General features: G+C 47.0%; 4 protein-coding genes across 4 annotated transcripts; 3 read left to right on the top strand and 1 right to left on the bottom strand.

Annotated features, from left to right (window-relative positions):
- Positions 1-144: 144 nt before the first annotated feature.
- Positions 145-1,368, bottom strand: PSV08DRAFT_229265 (uncharacterized protein; the record flags this gene model as incomplete). Its single annotated transcript, XM_014221515.2, has 2 exons — positions 1,212-1,368; positions 145-1,143 (listed from the first exon to the last, which is right to left on the bottom strand). The coding sequence occupies exon 2, from the start codon at positions 961-963 to the stop codon at positions 145-147; it is 819 nt and encodes a 272-aa protein (XP_014076990.2). The 5' UTR covers positions 964-1,143; positions 1,212-1,368.
- A 2,878-nt stretch (positions 1,369-4,246) lies between these two features.
- On the top strand, positions 4,247-9,922 carry PSV08DRAFT_380081 (uncharacterized protein; the record flags this gene model as incomplete). The annotated part of the gene is made up of 4 exons (XM_066093384.1): positions 4,247-4,409; positions 4,468-5,003; positions 5,057-9,461; positions 9,510-9,922. The coding sequence occupies 4 exons, from the start codon at positions 4,247-4,249 to the stop codon at positions 9,845-9,847; spliced, it is 5,442 nt and encodes a 1,813-aa protein (XP_065948452.1). The 3' UTR covers positions 9,848-9,922.
- A 2,449-nt stretch (positions 9,923-12,371) lies between these two features.
- PSV08DRAFT_404566 (uncharacterized protein) lies at positions 12,372-13,818 on the top strand. Its single transcript, XM_066093695.1, has 6 exons — positions 12,372-12,760; positions 13,049-13,120; positions 13,186-13,233; positions 13,467-13,496; positions 13,539-13,559; positions 13,612-13,818. The coding sequence occupies exons 1-6, from the start codon at positions 12,694-12,696 to the stop codon at positions 13,761-13,763; spliced, it is 390 nt and encodes a 129-aa protein (XP_065948451.1). The 5' UTR covers positions 12,372-12,693; the 3' UTR covers positions 13,764-13,818.
- A 341-nt stretch (positions 13,819-14,159) lies between these two features.
- Positions 14,160-16,701, top strand: PSV08DRAFT_326971 (P-loop containing nucleoside triphosphate hydrolase protein). Its single transcript, XM_066092723.1, has 4 exons — positions 14,160-14,199; positions 14,250-14,541; positions 14,589-14,836; positions 14,884-16,701. The coding sequence occupies exons 2-4, from the start codon at positions 14,254-14,256 to the stop codon at positions 16,595-16,597; spliced, it is 2,250 nt and encodes a 749-aa protein (XP_065948450.1). The 5' UTR covers positions 14,160-14,199; positions 14,250-14,253; the 3' UTR covers positions 16,598-16,701.
- The last annotated feature ends 307 nt before the right edge of the window (positions 16,702-17,008 follow it).

Genomic DNA, 17,008 nt, shown 5'->3' with positions numbered 1-17,008 from the left:
TTTGGTTGACGCGACTGGTGCCAAGTGGTATCCACCTGCGGGGTAGGCTCCTATATAGGACGCAGCTTATCTAGTCCATACCTGCACCGAAGTATGCTAGCGTTCACATGGAAAATGCTTCGCTTGAGTTACTTGTCACAAAGATCAATAATCATTTGCATTAACGTTGACAATGGCTAAGAAGATGTCAAATAACAGGAAGACCAAGAACCGGAACGCAGTCCCTTCACCGAAGCTACTATTAGATGAGTTTTTCACAGGGTCAGCTCCTCGCTCCCAACACATGGCTCGGAGGCCCAAGGGATCGTCAGGCATACGGTTTCTGTCAACTGGCGCCCCGTGTATACTTGACTGACTGTGGTATATACTCCCTACACAAGTTCTCCTATCGCTCGTCGCATCGGCTCCAAACATAGAGAATATTACGTCCCCCAGGATTTCTTCGTCTGTGTCTGAGGGAATCACCGTTTCTATCAAAACCTCTTTCGTTGGTGTAGCCAGTGCCATTGCCGCTTCAGCTGCCTTGGTTTTTCGTTTGCAATTGAATTTTCCTTGGCCTTCTTCGACTGACGCTGTCCCCTCTCCGTCACGATCAGCGCGCGCCTCTCGTAATTGCTCATCGCTCGTGACCGTTCCCTTTCCCAGAACGACTAATCTAGCCGACCTACGGAGCTGTTTTGCCATTCTCGCGGTAGTGAAAGTGTCTTGCTCGATTTTCCCGTATGAAGGTTTAGCGCTCTGTGATGCCACTCGCGTAATCGGTGTGGTAGGGGATTGGAGTACACTCGTTAGAGGGCAAGGCCCCACGTCGTCCATATTAAACCCTTCGGAAATGATCTCGGCGTTTTCGGGACAGTAATGTCTGGATGTGTGTAGTATTTCTCTTTGTTGTTGACTTTCCCTAGGCAGTTTTATGGAGAGAACCCAAGTGCTGCTTGCTAACTCGCTCAAAGCCCCCTCCATAGAATCTTTCCGCCTGCCTTGTCGCAATAGGTTATCGTTTAGACAACACCAAATGCCAAAGGTTCACGGCTAGGTTTCGTACAAGGTGTGGGATAGGATTCAGAAGCACTACTCAAGCCAAAGCATCATATATCAGTACACGGGCTCTCTTCGTAGCTCTGACTTGTGTGTGCAAATCTACTACTCGCGTAAGCTAACTACTGTAAGTTGATTCAAATGTGTCTGTTTGGAAAAGAAGTGCAGCTTACTAGGGATAGGGCTAGTAATCAACACTTCGATAAGCAATCTCGCAATACATATTATGGGTTCAAGTTGACTTCGCGCGGTGTGTAATACGGCGACATACACTACGGTGCTATGTCACCAACTTGATACGATCCCCGGCCTCTCGCCGCCATGGGAAGCCTCTCAGTGTCTTCTTCTCGACATGGCGAAACTGCCCGCATTTAAAATCTTGATGATAAGTACTCCAATAACTACTATACGACATCGAGCATGATGCAGACTATGGATACTGTCATGAAATAATAACTTGGATAAGTTATATGTGAAACAAAACTTTCCAGCTTTTGTTGTCAAGCATGGTCGCTTTTGAATGTTGATAAAGTCAAGACTAGGGTTAAGCATTATGCTCACGCTAACCTGAAACGGTCAAAAAGATGAGATGCATCATGCGAACATTCTACCCTTGCATTGTCATCAACGGAGCGCGGTCTCGATAGGTCTTTCGAAAAGCTTGCCCTGGAATAGATTAGTAAGTAAGCTTGGAGAGGTGGGGCAGGTACAACTTTCGTTGACGTTTTCGAAAGACTCATTGTTTTAACCATGTGAATTACCATCCATCATATGTAAGAGCAGGAAATTTGTGCATATATACGCAGAAGATGCGCTCTTCCGCGACATGAAAGGGCACCATCAATTCTCCATCGAGCAAATCGTCAAAAGACATTGTCGCCACATAGCTAAACTCAACTCTTTTCAATATGAGTGCATCCATTCTCAGTCCATCTACGCCAGTCGCGCCGAAGCTCTTCAAAAAGTGTAAGAAAATACCGCAGATCACGCGTTCGCGCATAAGTGGCTTTCTGCACGTCTCAGAGAACGTAGATATGGTTTTGTAAGCTTAGTCGCTATATTACACACAATATGTCCAGTTCAGTACAGCCTAATTAGAGCTGAAATTACAGATACTAGACGCGCTTACATGCACGTAGATGCGATGATAGCCATCTACTTAGCGATTTTTCACAGCAAGAACCAGCCAGACGTGGGACGAGCACCTTGCGATATTATCACAATCATGACTAGCTAACTACTTATGAGGGCATGTAGGCATGATAGGGCCACTGCCAATTCAAAGCTGTAACAAGACGAGGAAAGCCTGCCTACAGTTCGTCCTTTCTAGGGCTAGTCTCTATCTGGAAGGTGATAAATGGTAGCACGTAAGCTCTGATGATGATCATATGCTGCGAGCGTTAGGATAGGGAACATGTCAGGTCTTTGGTCGCCACTTCCTCTCAACATTCTTACTCGCTTCTAACAAGGGCCTTTGGGAGGGACAGCAGCGCTTTGATCCGAAATGTGGCATTATGTGATGCTAACCTAATGTGGGTATTGCGACAGCCCATGTTCGCAAATAGTCGAATACAGATAAGCTCACTGTCTGACAGATAAGGCTTAGCGTCAGTGCATACGCTAAGAGGATAATTTCCTCCAGTGAGTCATCTGAGAGGGTGGCTGTAGCTTTATTCTTCCACAATCAATGGCCAATACTGACGCCCAAACACAAGCGTAGCTAGATAGCCGATATCACTGGCAATGAAAATGCTCTGCAGGAGCAGCCCAACTCACTTGTCAGTTCAAGGTACGGAGCTCCATCGAGAGTAACCAGTAAGACTACGGATTAGCTTTTACTTGCTCTTGATACCTTGTTGCCTGCAACAATATGCGAACCTTGTGTATATTAAGTGCACCATCTGATGGTGTGCCGCTCCATTCATCCAACCTTGCTGCATCCCAATTTCCACCGCAATACCTCTACTCAGCAACATGCAGTTTTCACTGGTCATGTCACGATCAAACCACTCTTGTCTGGAGCTGAGGATTGCATCATATGATCAGCCCGTTGCTCTAATCTCTAGAACTGTAGTAACTTGGTACGAAGAGCCTACTGCATGAGAGCAAATGGAGGTACGGCATGCATCTTAGCCTTTCCCTTGACCTGAGTCCTAGCGCAAGCTATCACCAATCACAGCTCACATTTCAATGTACTTTGACATGTTCCAGCTAGCAGGCTTGCTCTGCCTACTGCACATATCCAGGTGAATTATGTCAACACGTGGCCGATATGCAGCGCAAGTTGCGTGTTGAGAGCCATGTACATCAACTGGCTGATATTCAACCGCCAGTGATTCGTTCTAATGAGAGTTATGGCTTTGCTGAAAGCTTGGATAATGCCGGCTAGGTTGTAACTGTAGAAGACTTGGTATATCCTTCATTGGTGCTGTAGAAGGCGGATTGCGGAGTGGATACGAGCTTAGCTTGTGCACTTGTGCATAGAGAGAGTAATGCAGTGGGTGACAAGGCTCTTGTACCACGATACCAAAGGTACGTCTGCATGCTTCCCATAAATCTACATTGTTAAGCGTTCAGCTTTGCGTTCGCATACCACTGTCATTCGTCCAGCGAACCGATACGATTCGGATGTGAGATCTTTCACTCTCTGAATTAAACCTTGTTAGGATAGTGATTCACGAGGTACGCCGGTGCAAAATAAGAATAGTTAAACATATAATACTAGCTTCTCCACGCATGCTAACTCCCAAAAGTTCCGTCAGTAGGTGGGTTGGAATCGATGCGAACACGACAAGGGCTGTGTCAGGCATGAATAGTGTAGCATCACGCATTTGTGCTTCGGAGTGTGGGATTCCAGCGGAAAGCCATTGATAAGTGTAGGCTTAGCTCAGGACCTAGTTTGATGGGGGAGCTAGTGAGCGCTCGTGAACATTCAAGGAGTAGGTGCAACGTATTGTGGCTGCATTATCCCGAGGCAATGTTGCGCTAGTAGCTTTGATTTTGGCGTTCGATAGGCCCTGCCGAACCTCCCAAGCGGTCCATTGTTGATGTATCGCCACGTGCATGTCCTGACGTTTGCCTTGCATGACATTCTGATACGCTGGGTTACACAACAGTTGCGGTGTGCTTGCGCTCAAGCAATAAGCATAACTTCTGAGACTTACAGATGAACCAAACCCTCTATCGACCTCTCCTCTTCTGCGCTACTATGGGACGTGATTCGGAAAAGGACGCTGTCTTGGCCTGGTACAAATCCATTTCCTCCCGTCGTGTAGATCTTATTGGCGACTACGCGGGCAGCGAAATGTTCCTTGTTGAATTCGATTCGCTCCTACTTCAATGCTTTTCCAATCCAAAGCTTAACTTCGGTAGTAAGTACTAGGAGTTGCCTCCACTAAAATTTGACCATAGCGTTTATGCATTGACCAGATGGCTTTCAACTGCTCCACGCGGTATACATCGTAGAGAAGTTCCTCCAAGACTTGCTCTCAAGGAAATGTCGGTTCCGGGTTGTCTGCTTTGACCAGAATGAAGAGCTTTGTGTCCCGCCAAATGCAGGTCGAACAGATTGGCCTAAGTATGCGCTGGCGCGATCGGTTATCTTCAGGCATCTGGCACGCAACTTGAGTTCGGACAAGAGAATCATGTTTAAACGGTTTAATTCATTTACAGATGATGAGTTTGTGAAGTACCTCAATGAAAGTGGCACTTACTTCGTCATGTGTCACGATGGCGCCATGCCAGACGCCGCAAAATCAAATTCGGCGGCACTACGTTCAGATAGCGGCCAAGATCTCAAGGCATGCGAGGGAGATCGAATGTTTCTGCGTGAAACGAAAAACTCAGCTTCTTCTCCATCTGCTGGACACCTTCATAAAGTTAACCTTAGAGCTATGATTCTTTGGTTCATGAGTAATCGGTACAATGTTGCCCTGATCAATGAGCTACAATGCGCAGACAGTAAGGCAAGTCTTCCAGTTTTATTGTCGCGTCGTGTATTGTTCTAACTATGTCCTAGGCAATGATTGTGATTTTAGAGTCCTCACGACAACAGGATCAGAAGGGGTTTGACCGATTTTGTTACGCCGCAGCTTTTCATAATGTACCATCCATCAAGAGCCCTGCATTGGAAAATTTGGGAGGGATTTTTGAGCCGTCGGAAAGAGACGTGGTTACTGTTCTCGTCCTTCGTACAGCGATGCAGCATGGCACAATATCTGGTGACGAAGCCTCAGCCTTCCTCCTACATACTGCTGCACTTCAGTACTTCCCGCTTGCAAACCGGAGGCCGTCAACTACCACAAACAACACTGCTCAGACCCTCATTTGTTCATTCGCACAAACTGCAGCTTCCCTACTCTGCAACAAAGAACTGTCTGAGCAGCTCGATGTTCTGAATCTCCCAGTCAATCTTGCAGATCTCCTCGATGGGTTCTTGCTTGCTGCTCTAATCCGCGATGGCTGCTTTCGCCATACGCTACTAGCCAACAAAGCTGTCAAGAAGAAATACAACAGCCTGCTTGATACATTCGTTGAGGCCTCCAAGAATGGTTTTGATGGGATAATACCTATCAGTATGATCACCGATTATCAGGCTTCCAAAGACTCGGTCCGGTATCGCTACTCAGTTCCTAGCAATGACCAGACTGTTCTCCCTTTCAAGAATGCTATCTTCGATAAGCACCTTGCTCCTGTCAGCCTGAAGCTGGATGAAAGATGCTCAAACGAGGCAACACATGACAATGCCAAAGTTTTCCAAGAACTATCGCATTGGCACAATCATAGAAAAGCTCTTGGATTGAAGACAGCGACACAGAAGCTCGGTTATTTTGCTCGCCGCCGGAATGATTTGTATATGGCTGAAATGCATGCATATGCAGCCAGCCTTACCAATGCAGCTGGGAAGGTCTTGGAGCCTGAAACTATCGTTGTGAACCAGCGACTACAGCCACCCAAAACACAAAAGGCTCTTGTACTGGATGTATCCCGTCTTTCGAACCAGCTCGAGAAAGGAGGGAGTTCTAAAGGTGGCAAAAAAACGAGCAAGCCGATGAAGAAGAGTGGGAAGACAATGGCTCTTGAGGCGGCAGCCGCTATCAAGAGAGCAAAGACTCAATCCAAAGGAGAAATAGACGCTGCTTACTGGAAGGTGAAGTGTAAGGAGCTCGGTTGTCAATCTAATCTGCAACTTCGGTACCTCACAGCCCGGGATTACTCCATGAGATTACGTTATGACAGTTTGATTAAGCCAGAAGTGGAGCTATACACAATAGACTGCCTACTTCGGATCTGGATGGAACGTTATAACAGCACAGCTGTAGAAGCTGGTGGAAACTTTGCAGCTTTGATCTGGAACACACTTCTGGAGTTGCTGAAGACGAGGTCAGGAATGACACCAGAGATTTCGGCTTCCCTAGAGGTGATCTTGAAGGTCTTGAAACTCCCTGCGCTCAAATACGAGGCGGAGGCTACCAGTCGGCCACTCGAATTCACTTGCGTATTCGACGAGGCAAAGATCTCCAGAATTTCTGTGTCTGCCTCCATTGACCGTAACAAATTCTCTATCCCAGGCGGTGCAAAGATGTTCCAGTTGGAACATTGTGGACCATACCTTGAGAGGGAAATTGGCTCAGCTATAGACGAACGTGTTCCGTTCCGTCCCGATGCATGGCAGCGCAAGGTTCTTGACGCGATTGATGAGAACCATTCTTTGTTCGTTGTTGCACCAACTAGTGCCGGCAAGACGTTCATCTCCTTCTATGCGATGAAGCAAGTCCTCACGAATGATGACGATGGCGTCATCGTCTACGTTGCACCGACCAAAGCTCTTGTTAATCAGATTGCCGCTGAAATTCAAGCACGTTTTTCCAAGTCATTCAAACGACCGGGGAAATCGGTTTGGGCAATTCACACACGGGACTATCGAATCAACAACGCTACTGGATGTCAGATCTTGGTGACCGTGCCCCACATCCTCCAGATTATGTTGCTAGCTCCCTTGAATGCTGAAAAGGAAAACTCTTGGAGTTGCCGTATCAAGCGGATAATATTCGACGAAGTCCATTGCATCGGTCAGGCAGAAGATGGAGTGATCTGGGAACAGTTGCTGTTGCAGTCACCTTGTCCTATCATAGCCCTCTCTGCAACGGTTGGAAATCCAGAGGAGTTCAGTACCTGGCTTGGGTCAACTCAAAAAGCAAATGGGAACAAACTTGTCACAATTGAGCACCACCACCGATACTCCGACTTACGTAAATTCATCTACGCTCCTCCAAAGAAGTTTTGCTTTACAGGCCTACCGGAAAGCTCTCCTATCCATACGCCAGGCCTAGACGGAATGGAAGCCTTTTATTTCGTCCATCCTATCTCGAGTTTGAATAACAAATCTCGAGGAATACCGAAGGATCTCCATCTGGAGGCTCGGGACTGTCTTTGGCTCTGGCAAACGATGAAAAAGCACGCAACAAAGGAGTATGTTGTTCCACTGGACCTCAGCCTCGACGCACTTCCGGATGTGATTAAAAAGATCCACATATTCGAATGGGAGAAAAAACTGAAGGCTAAGCTGCTGGAATGGATGAACTGTGAGGGCTCGCCATTTGAGAAAGTTCAGCAGGATCTAAGCAAAACGCTGGTCAAACCCATCACCCGCAACCTTCTCAGCACGAAACACATCTTTGGCGGTAATTTTGAAGCCAGGAATGTCAATACAGAGAGCCTTTCTTCGATCATTCTCCCAGCGCTTGTCGATCTGCATGCTAAGAACGCCCTTCCGGCGATTGTTTTCAATTACGATCGTAATCAGTGTGAAAAGCTTATGAAAGATGTAATGAAAGAACTGGAGATAAGTGAATTAGCTTGGAAAGCCACGAGTACCTCGTGGAAAGAGAAACTTGCGGCATTCGAAAGGTTCAAGAAAGACCAAGAAGTGATCAAGACCAAGTCTAAGGATGGAAAGAGCACAGCCAGAATGAAAGCTAAGCGCGGAGGCGACAACAGGAGAGAGAAGGACGACGAAGAGAGAGTGTCAAGATTGGACAGTGAACGCGAAGCCGCGTCTGCAGAGCATTCCAAGTGGGATAGTTTCAATCCTTGTGCTCCGATCAATGGCTTCCACTTCGCCAACATGCATAAACTGTTGCAATCGGAGCTCAATATATACAAGCAGCAACTTCGTGATCGAGGTGTCGCAGAATGGCTTATCAGTGCTTTGAGTCGAGGCATCGGCGTCCACCATGCAGGTATGAATCGGAAATATCGTCAAGTGGTGGAGATACTTTTCCGTAGGGGCTACCTGCAAGTTGTAATTGCTACAGGCACTCTTGCGCTGGGCATCAATATGCCCTGTAAAACTGTAGTTTTCGCTGGAGACTCTGTTTTCCTTACTGCGCTCAACTTCCGCCAGTGTGCCGGTCGAGCTGGTCGAAGAGGGTTTGACCTACTTGGGAATATCCTGTTTCTTGGAATCCCTGTTGAAAGAGTGTTCCGTCTCATAAGCTCAAGACTTCCAGATCTGAACGGACATTTTCCTATCACAACATCGCTCGTATTGCGGCTAGCTACTTTACTTCATGGCTCAAGCAACTCCGACTTCGCAATTCGTACAATCAACTCTATTCTTTCCCAGCCTCGACTCTACCTTGGCTCCCCCAAGTCCAAAATGGCTGTCCTACACCATCTTCGCTTCTCAATCGAATATCTTCGACGCCAGTCCTTGCTGGATCTTGATGGTTCGCCGATCAACTTTGCTGGGTGTGTCAATCACTTATACTACACCGAGAACTCCGCCTGGGCTTTTCACGTCCTCCTCAGTTCGGGATACTTCCATGATCTCTGCCAGGACATCGATTCCAGTCCCCAACAAACCTGTTCAACAATTATGCTTGTACTATCACACATCTTTGGTCGGCAACAATGCAAACGCGTCGATGGAGAGTTTATCGAGGAGGTCGTGAAGCGGTCGCCTTCAATCGTCTTCCTACCGCCGTTGCCGAAGGAAGCGGAAAAGACGCTCCGAGCTCACAATAACGAAACCTTAGCAATCTTCCGCACTTATGCCAAAACTTTCGCTGATCAGCATCTAAAGGATCCGGATGACACGTTGCCACTGAGTGGGATACGAATTGGTCAGTCGGACGAGCAATTCAACATAACCCCAGGTGCGAATCAGCACACAGTTCTTCGCTCCCACTTCGTCTCACTTTCGAGTCATGGCGACGAATTTGATAGTATCTCCGATCTCTGTAGTACTGTACGTTCTGGTGTCTTTCTGGAAGAAGCTGTTGTGCCATACTTGCCGATCCATCCGGAATCTACAGTACCACTCAACGCGTACTTGTATGACTTCTACAAGCATGGCGATCTGAATGCCCTAGAGAAAGCAAACAAGATCCGCAGGTCCGATGTCTGGTTCCACCTGAACGGTATGTTTCCTCCAAAACATCGATGATTGTTTGCTAACGAATAACCAGACTTCTCTCTCGTCCTCGCAACGATCATAACAGCTTTGACCAACTTCATAAAACCCTCCTCGCCATCCGAGGCAGACGCAACTGATCTGAAAGGCAGTGGTGACGTTCATGAAGAATCAAAGGACGATAACACGACAATCGGAAGCGACGATAATGCAGGACAGGAAGGCAATGACTCAACCTCAACAAACGTCTGGGCTCCAATTGGAGTTTGGGATGATGAGGATGATGAGACGAAGGGATGGGATGATGTAGACATGCGCCTACCAAAGGTACTAAAAGCATTTCTGTGTTTGAAGGGGGAGTTTGATGGTAAATTCAAGCAGATGTGGGCTTAGGCGTTGAAGCTGCCAATGTAGACTTGTTATGCAAAGAAAACACTGCTGTATGTATGAGCTACATGCTATTCCTGATCCCGGAAGCTTGCTTGAGCCTAATTCAAAATGAAAGGAAACCACAAACCTAGTCTCTCGTAATCAAAAATGCCATTAAGGTATCGGGTAATGTGTCATGTAACAAGGTCCTGTCCTGCACAGTCTGCAATAAGCGAACGATTGACGGATTGATTACCGCGTCAGGCGTAAAAAGACCACATTCTGGCTCGTACCACGCCCAATCAGGTAATCAATATGTCTATCGCTTGCTTGTTGCGCCTAGCACTAGGGTCCAGCGACTCTGGCAAACATATAAACCTTAGCGCCAGCATGCTCTAGCAACGATTACAGGTAGATTATATGACCCAAGTGGCGTGTTTGCACGTCGGAATAATAACAACGAGGTAGTTGAAGACTATAGTCTGCATTGAGCCACTCCGGCTTATCGGCCCAGCTGTTATCGCAGTTTCCCCGAGCTGAGAAGAATGGGTCCTCGTGTTCTCTGACTGAAGCGATGCTTAATACGTATCATTCAGTGGTAGTCTACCTTTCGTATTGATTCTTACTACTGTTATATTAGTTATGGTTTGATCCCATGTGTGTGATAGGAGAGTTTATCTGCTTTGCTCAAACTGCTCAGTTTGGCGGAGTCTCAAACAACTACTGTGCCTGAAGTTAGTAGCCTTATTCAGTCCTTTCGGTGGGCTATGGCGGTCCTTCACTGGCACTTCTTGCTGGTTGAAGTGCCCAGTCAACAGCCGCAGCTGAATGCAAACGCGGGTTATTAAGTCCCGTGACTTCTAACAACTTGGAATCTTGTGACAGACAAAAACTGCCCACCAGCCCAAGCTTCAGTCGAGCTGAGTGATGTAGCTGCGCTGGTCCTTGCCTGTTTTCGGCATCGAGTAAGTTAGTCTGCTATGTCTTGATAAGGTGAACTAAGCTCGCTCGCAGCACTATCATAAAGACTTGAAAGCTTCACACTTTCTTGGATCGAATTTATGTTAGGCTACATTCACATGTCGTCTTTATCAAGAGTTGTTCAATGGATTGAAGTACATGCATGAGGATCGACTTGAAGAAACGACAGCGTGAACTTAATGGTAAGAAACCCTTATCGTCGATCTGACGCCACTACTTTGATGAATCTCCTCAATTAGATAGCTCCATGCTATACAAGTGGTCTAGGATATTGTCTGTGTCGCTCAATTCTTGTTGTGCCTCGACGCTAGCCGTATACAAGGACAGATGCACGCAGTCATTCTCTACCTGCGCGATCTACACCTCGACTTTCCTGCTCTCTGTTAATTATATTAGTAAGTCTGATTATAACTATATATAATTACAAGTCTTCATTAGCACTAATACCAATAGCTTCTAAGCTATATTTAAAAGGGATGGCAACAGACCGGCTAGCCTTAGGATCCCATACAGAGCTAGCATTACGGCTAAGGCAGCGCATTTGAAAAGACAATGCATCTTGCTAGCTGTTTTTGCTGATCGATTACAGATGCTTATTGCTAATAGTGAATTTGTCTGTCGTGATTGAAGCTTCAAAGCCTGTCATATAGCGTTGAGTAGTTTAAAATCGCCGCTTACACAGAGTAAAATAAACCTTAATAAACCTGCTACTAGTGTCTTTTGTTGAACTGAAATATAAATCTCTATTATTGGTGGTGAAGACACCATTTGCTATAAGCTTGGATGTGAAAGTTCTTACTATACCCCGAGTCATAAAAAGCAGGGCCAGGCACGCGCAAAGTTTTGACGAAGTCTTCGGCCGTTTCTATACTTTGAATATAATTAACACAATAGGAACCTTCATTCATTCACAGACAGCGATGCTAACCTAATGTGGGTATTGCGACAGCTCATGTTCGCAAATATTCGAATAACTACAGATAAGCTCAGTGCTTACGCAGTCGACAAGGCATACTAAGTACTAGTTACTAGCGTCAGCGCTGATTCGTCAGCGCACACGCACGCAGGGAGGATAATCCACTCACACGTGGACCATATTGGAGTGGCTGTAACTTCCTTCTCCCACACTCGCTAGCTATGCGAACGGCCAGCGGTATGTATGCAATGGCCAATAGCAGCGATTGCGGTGCAGAAGAGGGTAAACCCGGGCCGTAAGGCTGCTGCAACCGTCCTGCGCTATAGGCGAGGCTGACCGCGACATAGTAACTCGATCGCGACCGTAAGCACTTCTAAGGGTATCTACGTCGGCTCAGCGGACGATATGAACTGTGCCGCATTAGCACGACTGCTTGCCGGCAACCAACTTACGTTTTCCAAGTTTACTGCTGGCGGCTGCATCGTTCACCCTACATATGTACAAGATGCGACATGGTGGCGTGGCTCTTACAGTCATTAGCGATTGCGGCTTCCCCCACACGCAGCTACATGTTCGTCGCAGGACCGTCGGTAGGGCTAGGGTTAGAGTTCGAATGCGAAACACCCAGCCGTCATCTCTAGGAGCCCTACGAACTAGGTCTACGAAGTGCCAGAGCGGAAACCTAGGGCATGAACATAGCCAGATAAGAGAGATTGCAGCCTGCTTCCAGTATGGGCAACAGTATGCGGACTCGACGCACATCAAATACACTAACTAGTTACTCGACCACGGTGTGCTGCTCCCCTCTCCCAACCTTGATGCATCTCAATTTATAGTCACGTCTTTAATCCCCTCATGTGCACCTCTACCCAATCACATACAGTACTCGCCACTCATATCGCGATTCATCTAGTCTTATCTAAAGCTGCAGACCGCATCGTTTGAACAATTCGCCGCTCGAATCCACAAGACCATGGTAACTGGATACCGAGAGCTGCTGCATAAAAAGAAAAAGAAAAAGAAAAAGAAAAAGGGAGAAGGTGAGTTTTTCAACCTTGCGCCACAGACCTAGACACCAACGCAAGCTGCGGCCACTCACAGCCCGCACTTGCTGCTACTCCACCACTCTCCAGTTAGGTGGCTTGTTCCTCCCCTCACGCATTATTAAGTGAAGTGACTACGTACATGCAAGGCTGATTTTGGCATCTGAGAAGCGCCTCGGTAGCGCAATATTGAAATGAGAACATCTATACGTCCACTTTCCTGGTGCGGGAAACAATCTCTATTTCTTTTACTGTTCCTATGTGAGGCAGCTATCAAGTTAACAGAAGATGCCTGTATGCACACACCTGGAGAGGTTGACTTACATAATAATGGCCAGGCTCTTCACCAAGTAAAAGGTAAGTTTACATGACTTTGGGTGGTATGCATCGCCAAGTGCTCGGCAGCAACTTCGCACCTGCAGAGAGTGGAGAAAGATGCCAGAGTCAGCTCACAGTTCGTAGGGAAGCTAGTAAGTGCACAATTCCTAGACTAAATCGAACAATCTGCCGATGCTTGTGCAGAATACAAGTAGGCTCATATCTGGTCTGTCATTAGTTTTCTCGATAACTGAGCTGCATTCCTAACATAGCGCGAAAAATATGCCCGTAAGCGAACAGAAGATTGGGACTAATGCAACATGCAGTTGTTGGGCACAGATAAGACGGCATTACATAGTATTCAGTATTGTATGTACACGTATAGGTTTTGATCAAAATCCACTGCTTGGCACCCGTATGTACTCAATCCTACTTAGTTCTATTTGGAAAATGCTAGATATATCAAACAGCGGTCACGGTTAGTCAGATTGCGTCAGCACACATGAGTAACTAGTTACTTAGTTACCCAGCTTTCTACTTCAGCGTAATTCCCTTAAGTCCCCTGTGTGACTGTCACGTGCAAGAGGGCGCACAGCAGGTCAAGACACATGGCCCGATGTGCGGTGGTGAATGGATGATCATTGTCTTCAGTTTATCAGGTGATCTAGCTCGCATTATCTAATTCTATAAACTATCTTCTCGTGATCCACGATTCAGTTCATCACAGAAATGCGAGATGATGAAATGTGGTCATGTACATTATGCAAACTAGCAGATATATGGATCGAGAAGAATGCAAGAACTGCGAAGCAGGTATGGCGGGGTCCATCCCGCAAGATGGTCATGTTTCTTAAGCCTTCTATCTAATCGTTGGGATGTGATGTTACTGATCCGTTTTCTTTTCTTTTTGAGGCAGATGGTGGGTCAAGCAGAGTAACTGAGAGTCTCATTGGTTTCGTCCAGATTCTCGGGCCACTACAAGAGGCCAAGGTTTGCTTCCGCCCATAATGCCTGCTTGTCTATTTCTTTAGCCTTCACTACCGTAAAACCTTTGTATCCATATCTAGTCAACCCTGATACTCGTTCTACTATCGTTCTCAGGTCACTTCAACATCCGAGTATTATCTGCTCCAAACTCCATAAGAATTTCGCCTACTAATATGGCCAGCGCTATGTCTAGCGATTCTGAATATGAAGGCGTCGATACGCCAATCACGCCGGTGCCTATCGACCCGGATTCTGTCACTACAAGCTCTCTGCACGCTTTACAGTCTGCGGATCAGCGGAAAGTTATGGATATCGTAGACAAGCTGCGACGTACAGGTCTCAGTAGCATTGTGGAACTACCCCAGCTTGTAGTCTGCGGCGACCAGTCATCCGGTAAAAGCTCTGTACTTGAGGCTATCACTGAGATTCCGTTTCCTCGCAAGGAAAACCTGTGCACCAGATTCGCAACTGAAGTGGGTAACATCGCAATTACCCTAGGGATCATGCTAACAAGCTTTAGATCATCCTGCGTCGTTCTGCGTCGTCGACCAGCACGATCACGATCACTCCAGACAAGCTTCGCCCAAAGTCGGAGCAAGCCAAGCTCAAGTCGTTCAGTAAGGTCATGAACGATTTCAGTCAGCTCCCAGATGTGATCGAAGAGGCAACACAAGCAATGGGTTTGGGAGTAGTAGGTGGTATCAATTCAAGGGCATTCTCTCGTGATGTGCTATCGGTCGAGATCACTGGTCCAGCCAGGCCTCAATTGTATGTCATTCATGCGATATGCTAGAGGTTTACTAAAAAATGGCTAGAACTCTTGTCGATCTTCCAGGTCTCATTCATGCTACCAACAAAGCACAAACCGAGACCGACAAAGAGCTGATCCTCAATCTGGTTAAGGAGTACATGAGAAATCCTCGTACCATTATTCTGGCAGTGGTTAGCGCAAAGAACGATTACGCTAATCAAATCATCCTCGACCACTGCCGCAAGATCGACGAGCAGGGTCGTCGTACCCTTGGCATCATCACCAAGCCTGACTTCCTCCGTGAAGGCACCGACAACGAGCTGACCTGGATCGAGTTGGCTCAGAACAAGGATATTTACCTAGAGCGGGGTTGGCACATGCTCAAGAACCGTGGTGATAATCAGATGAAGTTCTCCTTTGAGGAACGCAATGCAGACGAGGACTTGTTCTTTAGCAAGGGTCGTTATGCTGATCTGCCTCGTGAGTGCGTTGGCATTGGCTCTTTGCGCGAGCGTCTTAGTAAGGTGCTACTCCATCACTTGATCAAGGAGCTCCCTTCTTTGAAGGATGAAATGGTCAGCAAGCTTCAAGGTACTATTGCAGAGATTGAAAAATTAGGCGACAGTCGCAACACTAGTCATGAGCAGCGTATGGTTCTGATGAAGATCAGCATGCGCATCAGCGATATCCTGAATTCTGCTATCAAGGGCTACTACGAATCATCGTTTTTTGGCCGAATCAATATGGACGCAGCTGTTGATGCGCCTGAGAACATCCGCCGCTTTCGAGCCGTGATTCAACATCTCAACATCAATTTCGCCAACAATATGCGCTTAAGGGGTCACAAATACACATTTGGAGTCGGTCCCGGTGACGAAGACCAAGAAATTGAAGAGGATGTAAGAGCACAGAAAGAGCTTGATGATCTCGAGGAACGTCCGGAGCTCATGCTCCTTCCTAAGCCCAAAAAACTTACACGCGGAGAAGCCATCGAATGGGTCAAGAAGACCCTAGAGCGTTCCCGTGGCCATGAGCTTCCTGGAACGTTTCAGCCAATGCTGATATCACAGCTTTTCTGGGAGCAGTCCCAACCATGGGAGCAGATCGCCTCTCAGCATGTTAGCACAATTGCGAGTGCTTGCAAGGAGTTCATCGATGCTGTTCTCCAGGATGCCGCTCCATCTGAGTTCAAGGACAGGCTTACTACCCTCTACGTAGATGGTGCTTTAGCTCAAGCCCTTTCTGACGCGAAAGCAGAACTGCACAAGATTCTCGTGGACAAAGCTCGCCACCCAGCTACTTATAACCACTACTTTACCACCACTGTACAGAAGATGCGTCAATGCAAGCACCAGGAGATCATGAAGAAAGCCACAGAAGCCTCAGAAGTCAATATTTATAATCTCGACGGCAAATTATGTAAGCATGTTGACCCCGGTAAGCTCACAGAGGCCATGAACAAAGCGATAGAGCTGGACATGGACGTCTTCTCAAGCCAGGAAGCCCTCGATACCGAGCGTGCGTTCTACAAAGACGAGATCAAGTACTTTGTCAACGCCATCACCAAGGCTGTCATTGAGCGCCACCTGGTTGCACCCCTCCCTGATATCATCCTTTCCCCTCTGGTTGTGACACAGATGACAGAGAAAGAGGTGGAATTCGTTGCCGCTGAGCCTCCTGAGATCACGCAGCAGCGTCTTCATCTGGAGTCTAGGAAGAGTATGCTGGAGAAAGGGTTAGAAACGTTCAGAGAAGCGATGGGAGGACTGAAGCGATAGCTATATAGAAGTTACACACCTAGCCCCTGGGTTTAGTAGCCCAGAGTCCACAATGCCTTAATCAAAGCAGATGAATGACGGAGAGTCCTTTGTCGAGTTAAATTATGACCTCTGTTGAATTCCACAACCTCACACACGAAATCACAACAAATACGACAACAGATACACGCTGTTAGTTGATGTAAACTCTAGCGGAGTGCATGTTTGAGCAGGATACAAAAGAAACTAGAGCACAGCGCGGTGAGAAGATTGGCACCAGCTGTTGCAATGTATAGCAACATGCAAAGTTCGAACAGTGAAAAATAAGAAACTCACTACTTAGCCAACTAGTATCTGAAATCTCATCCTTGCATGTACATATGTACACGAGCTACGGCCAGTCTCTTTGCATCTACAGAAAGACCCTGCAAC

This window comes from Bipolaris maydis, assembly GCF_028858645.1.
Source record: "Bipolaris maydis strain C4 unplaced genomic scaffold PSV08scaffold_13, whole genome shotgun sequence".
NCBI classification, from domain to species: Eukaryota; Fungi; Ascomycota; class Dothideomycetes; order Pleosporales; family Pleosporaceae; genus Bipolaris; species Bipolaris maydis.
The sequence above is the reverse complement of the archived record's forward strand: the minus strand, read 5'-3'. Positions and strand labels throughout refer to the sequence as shown.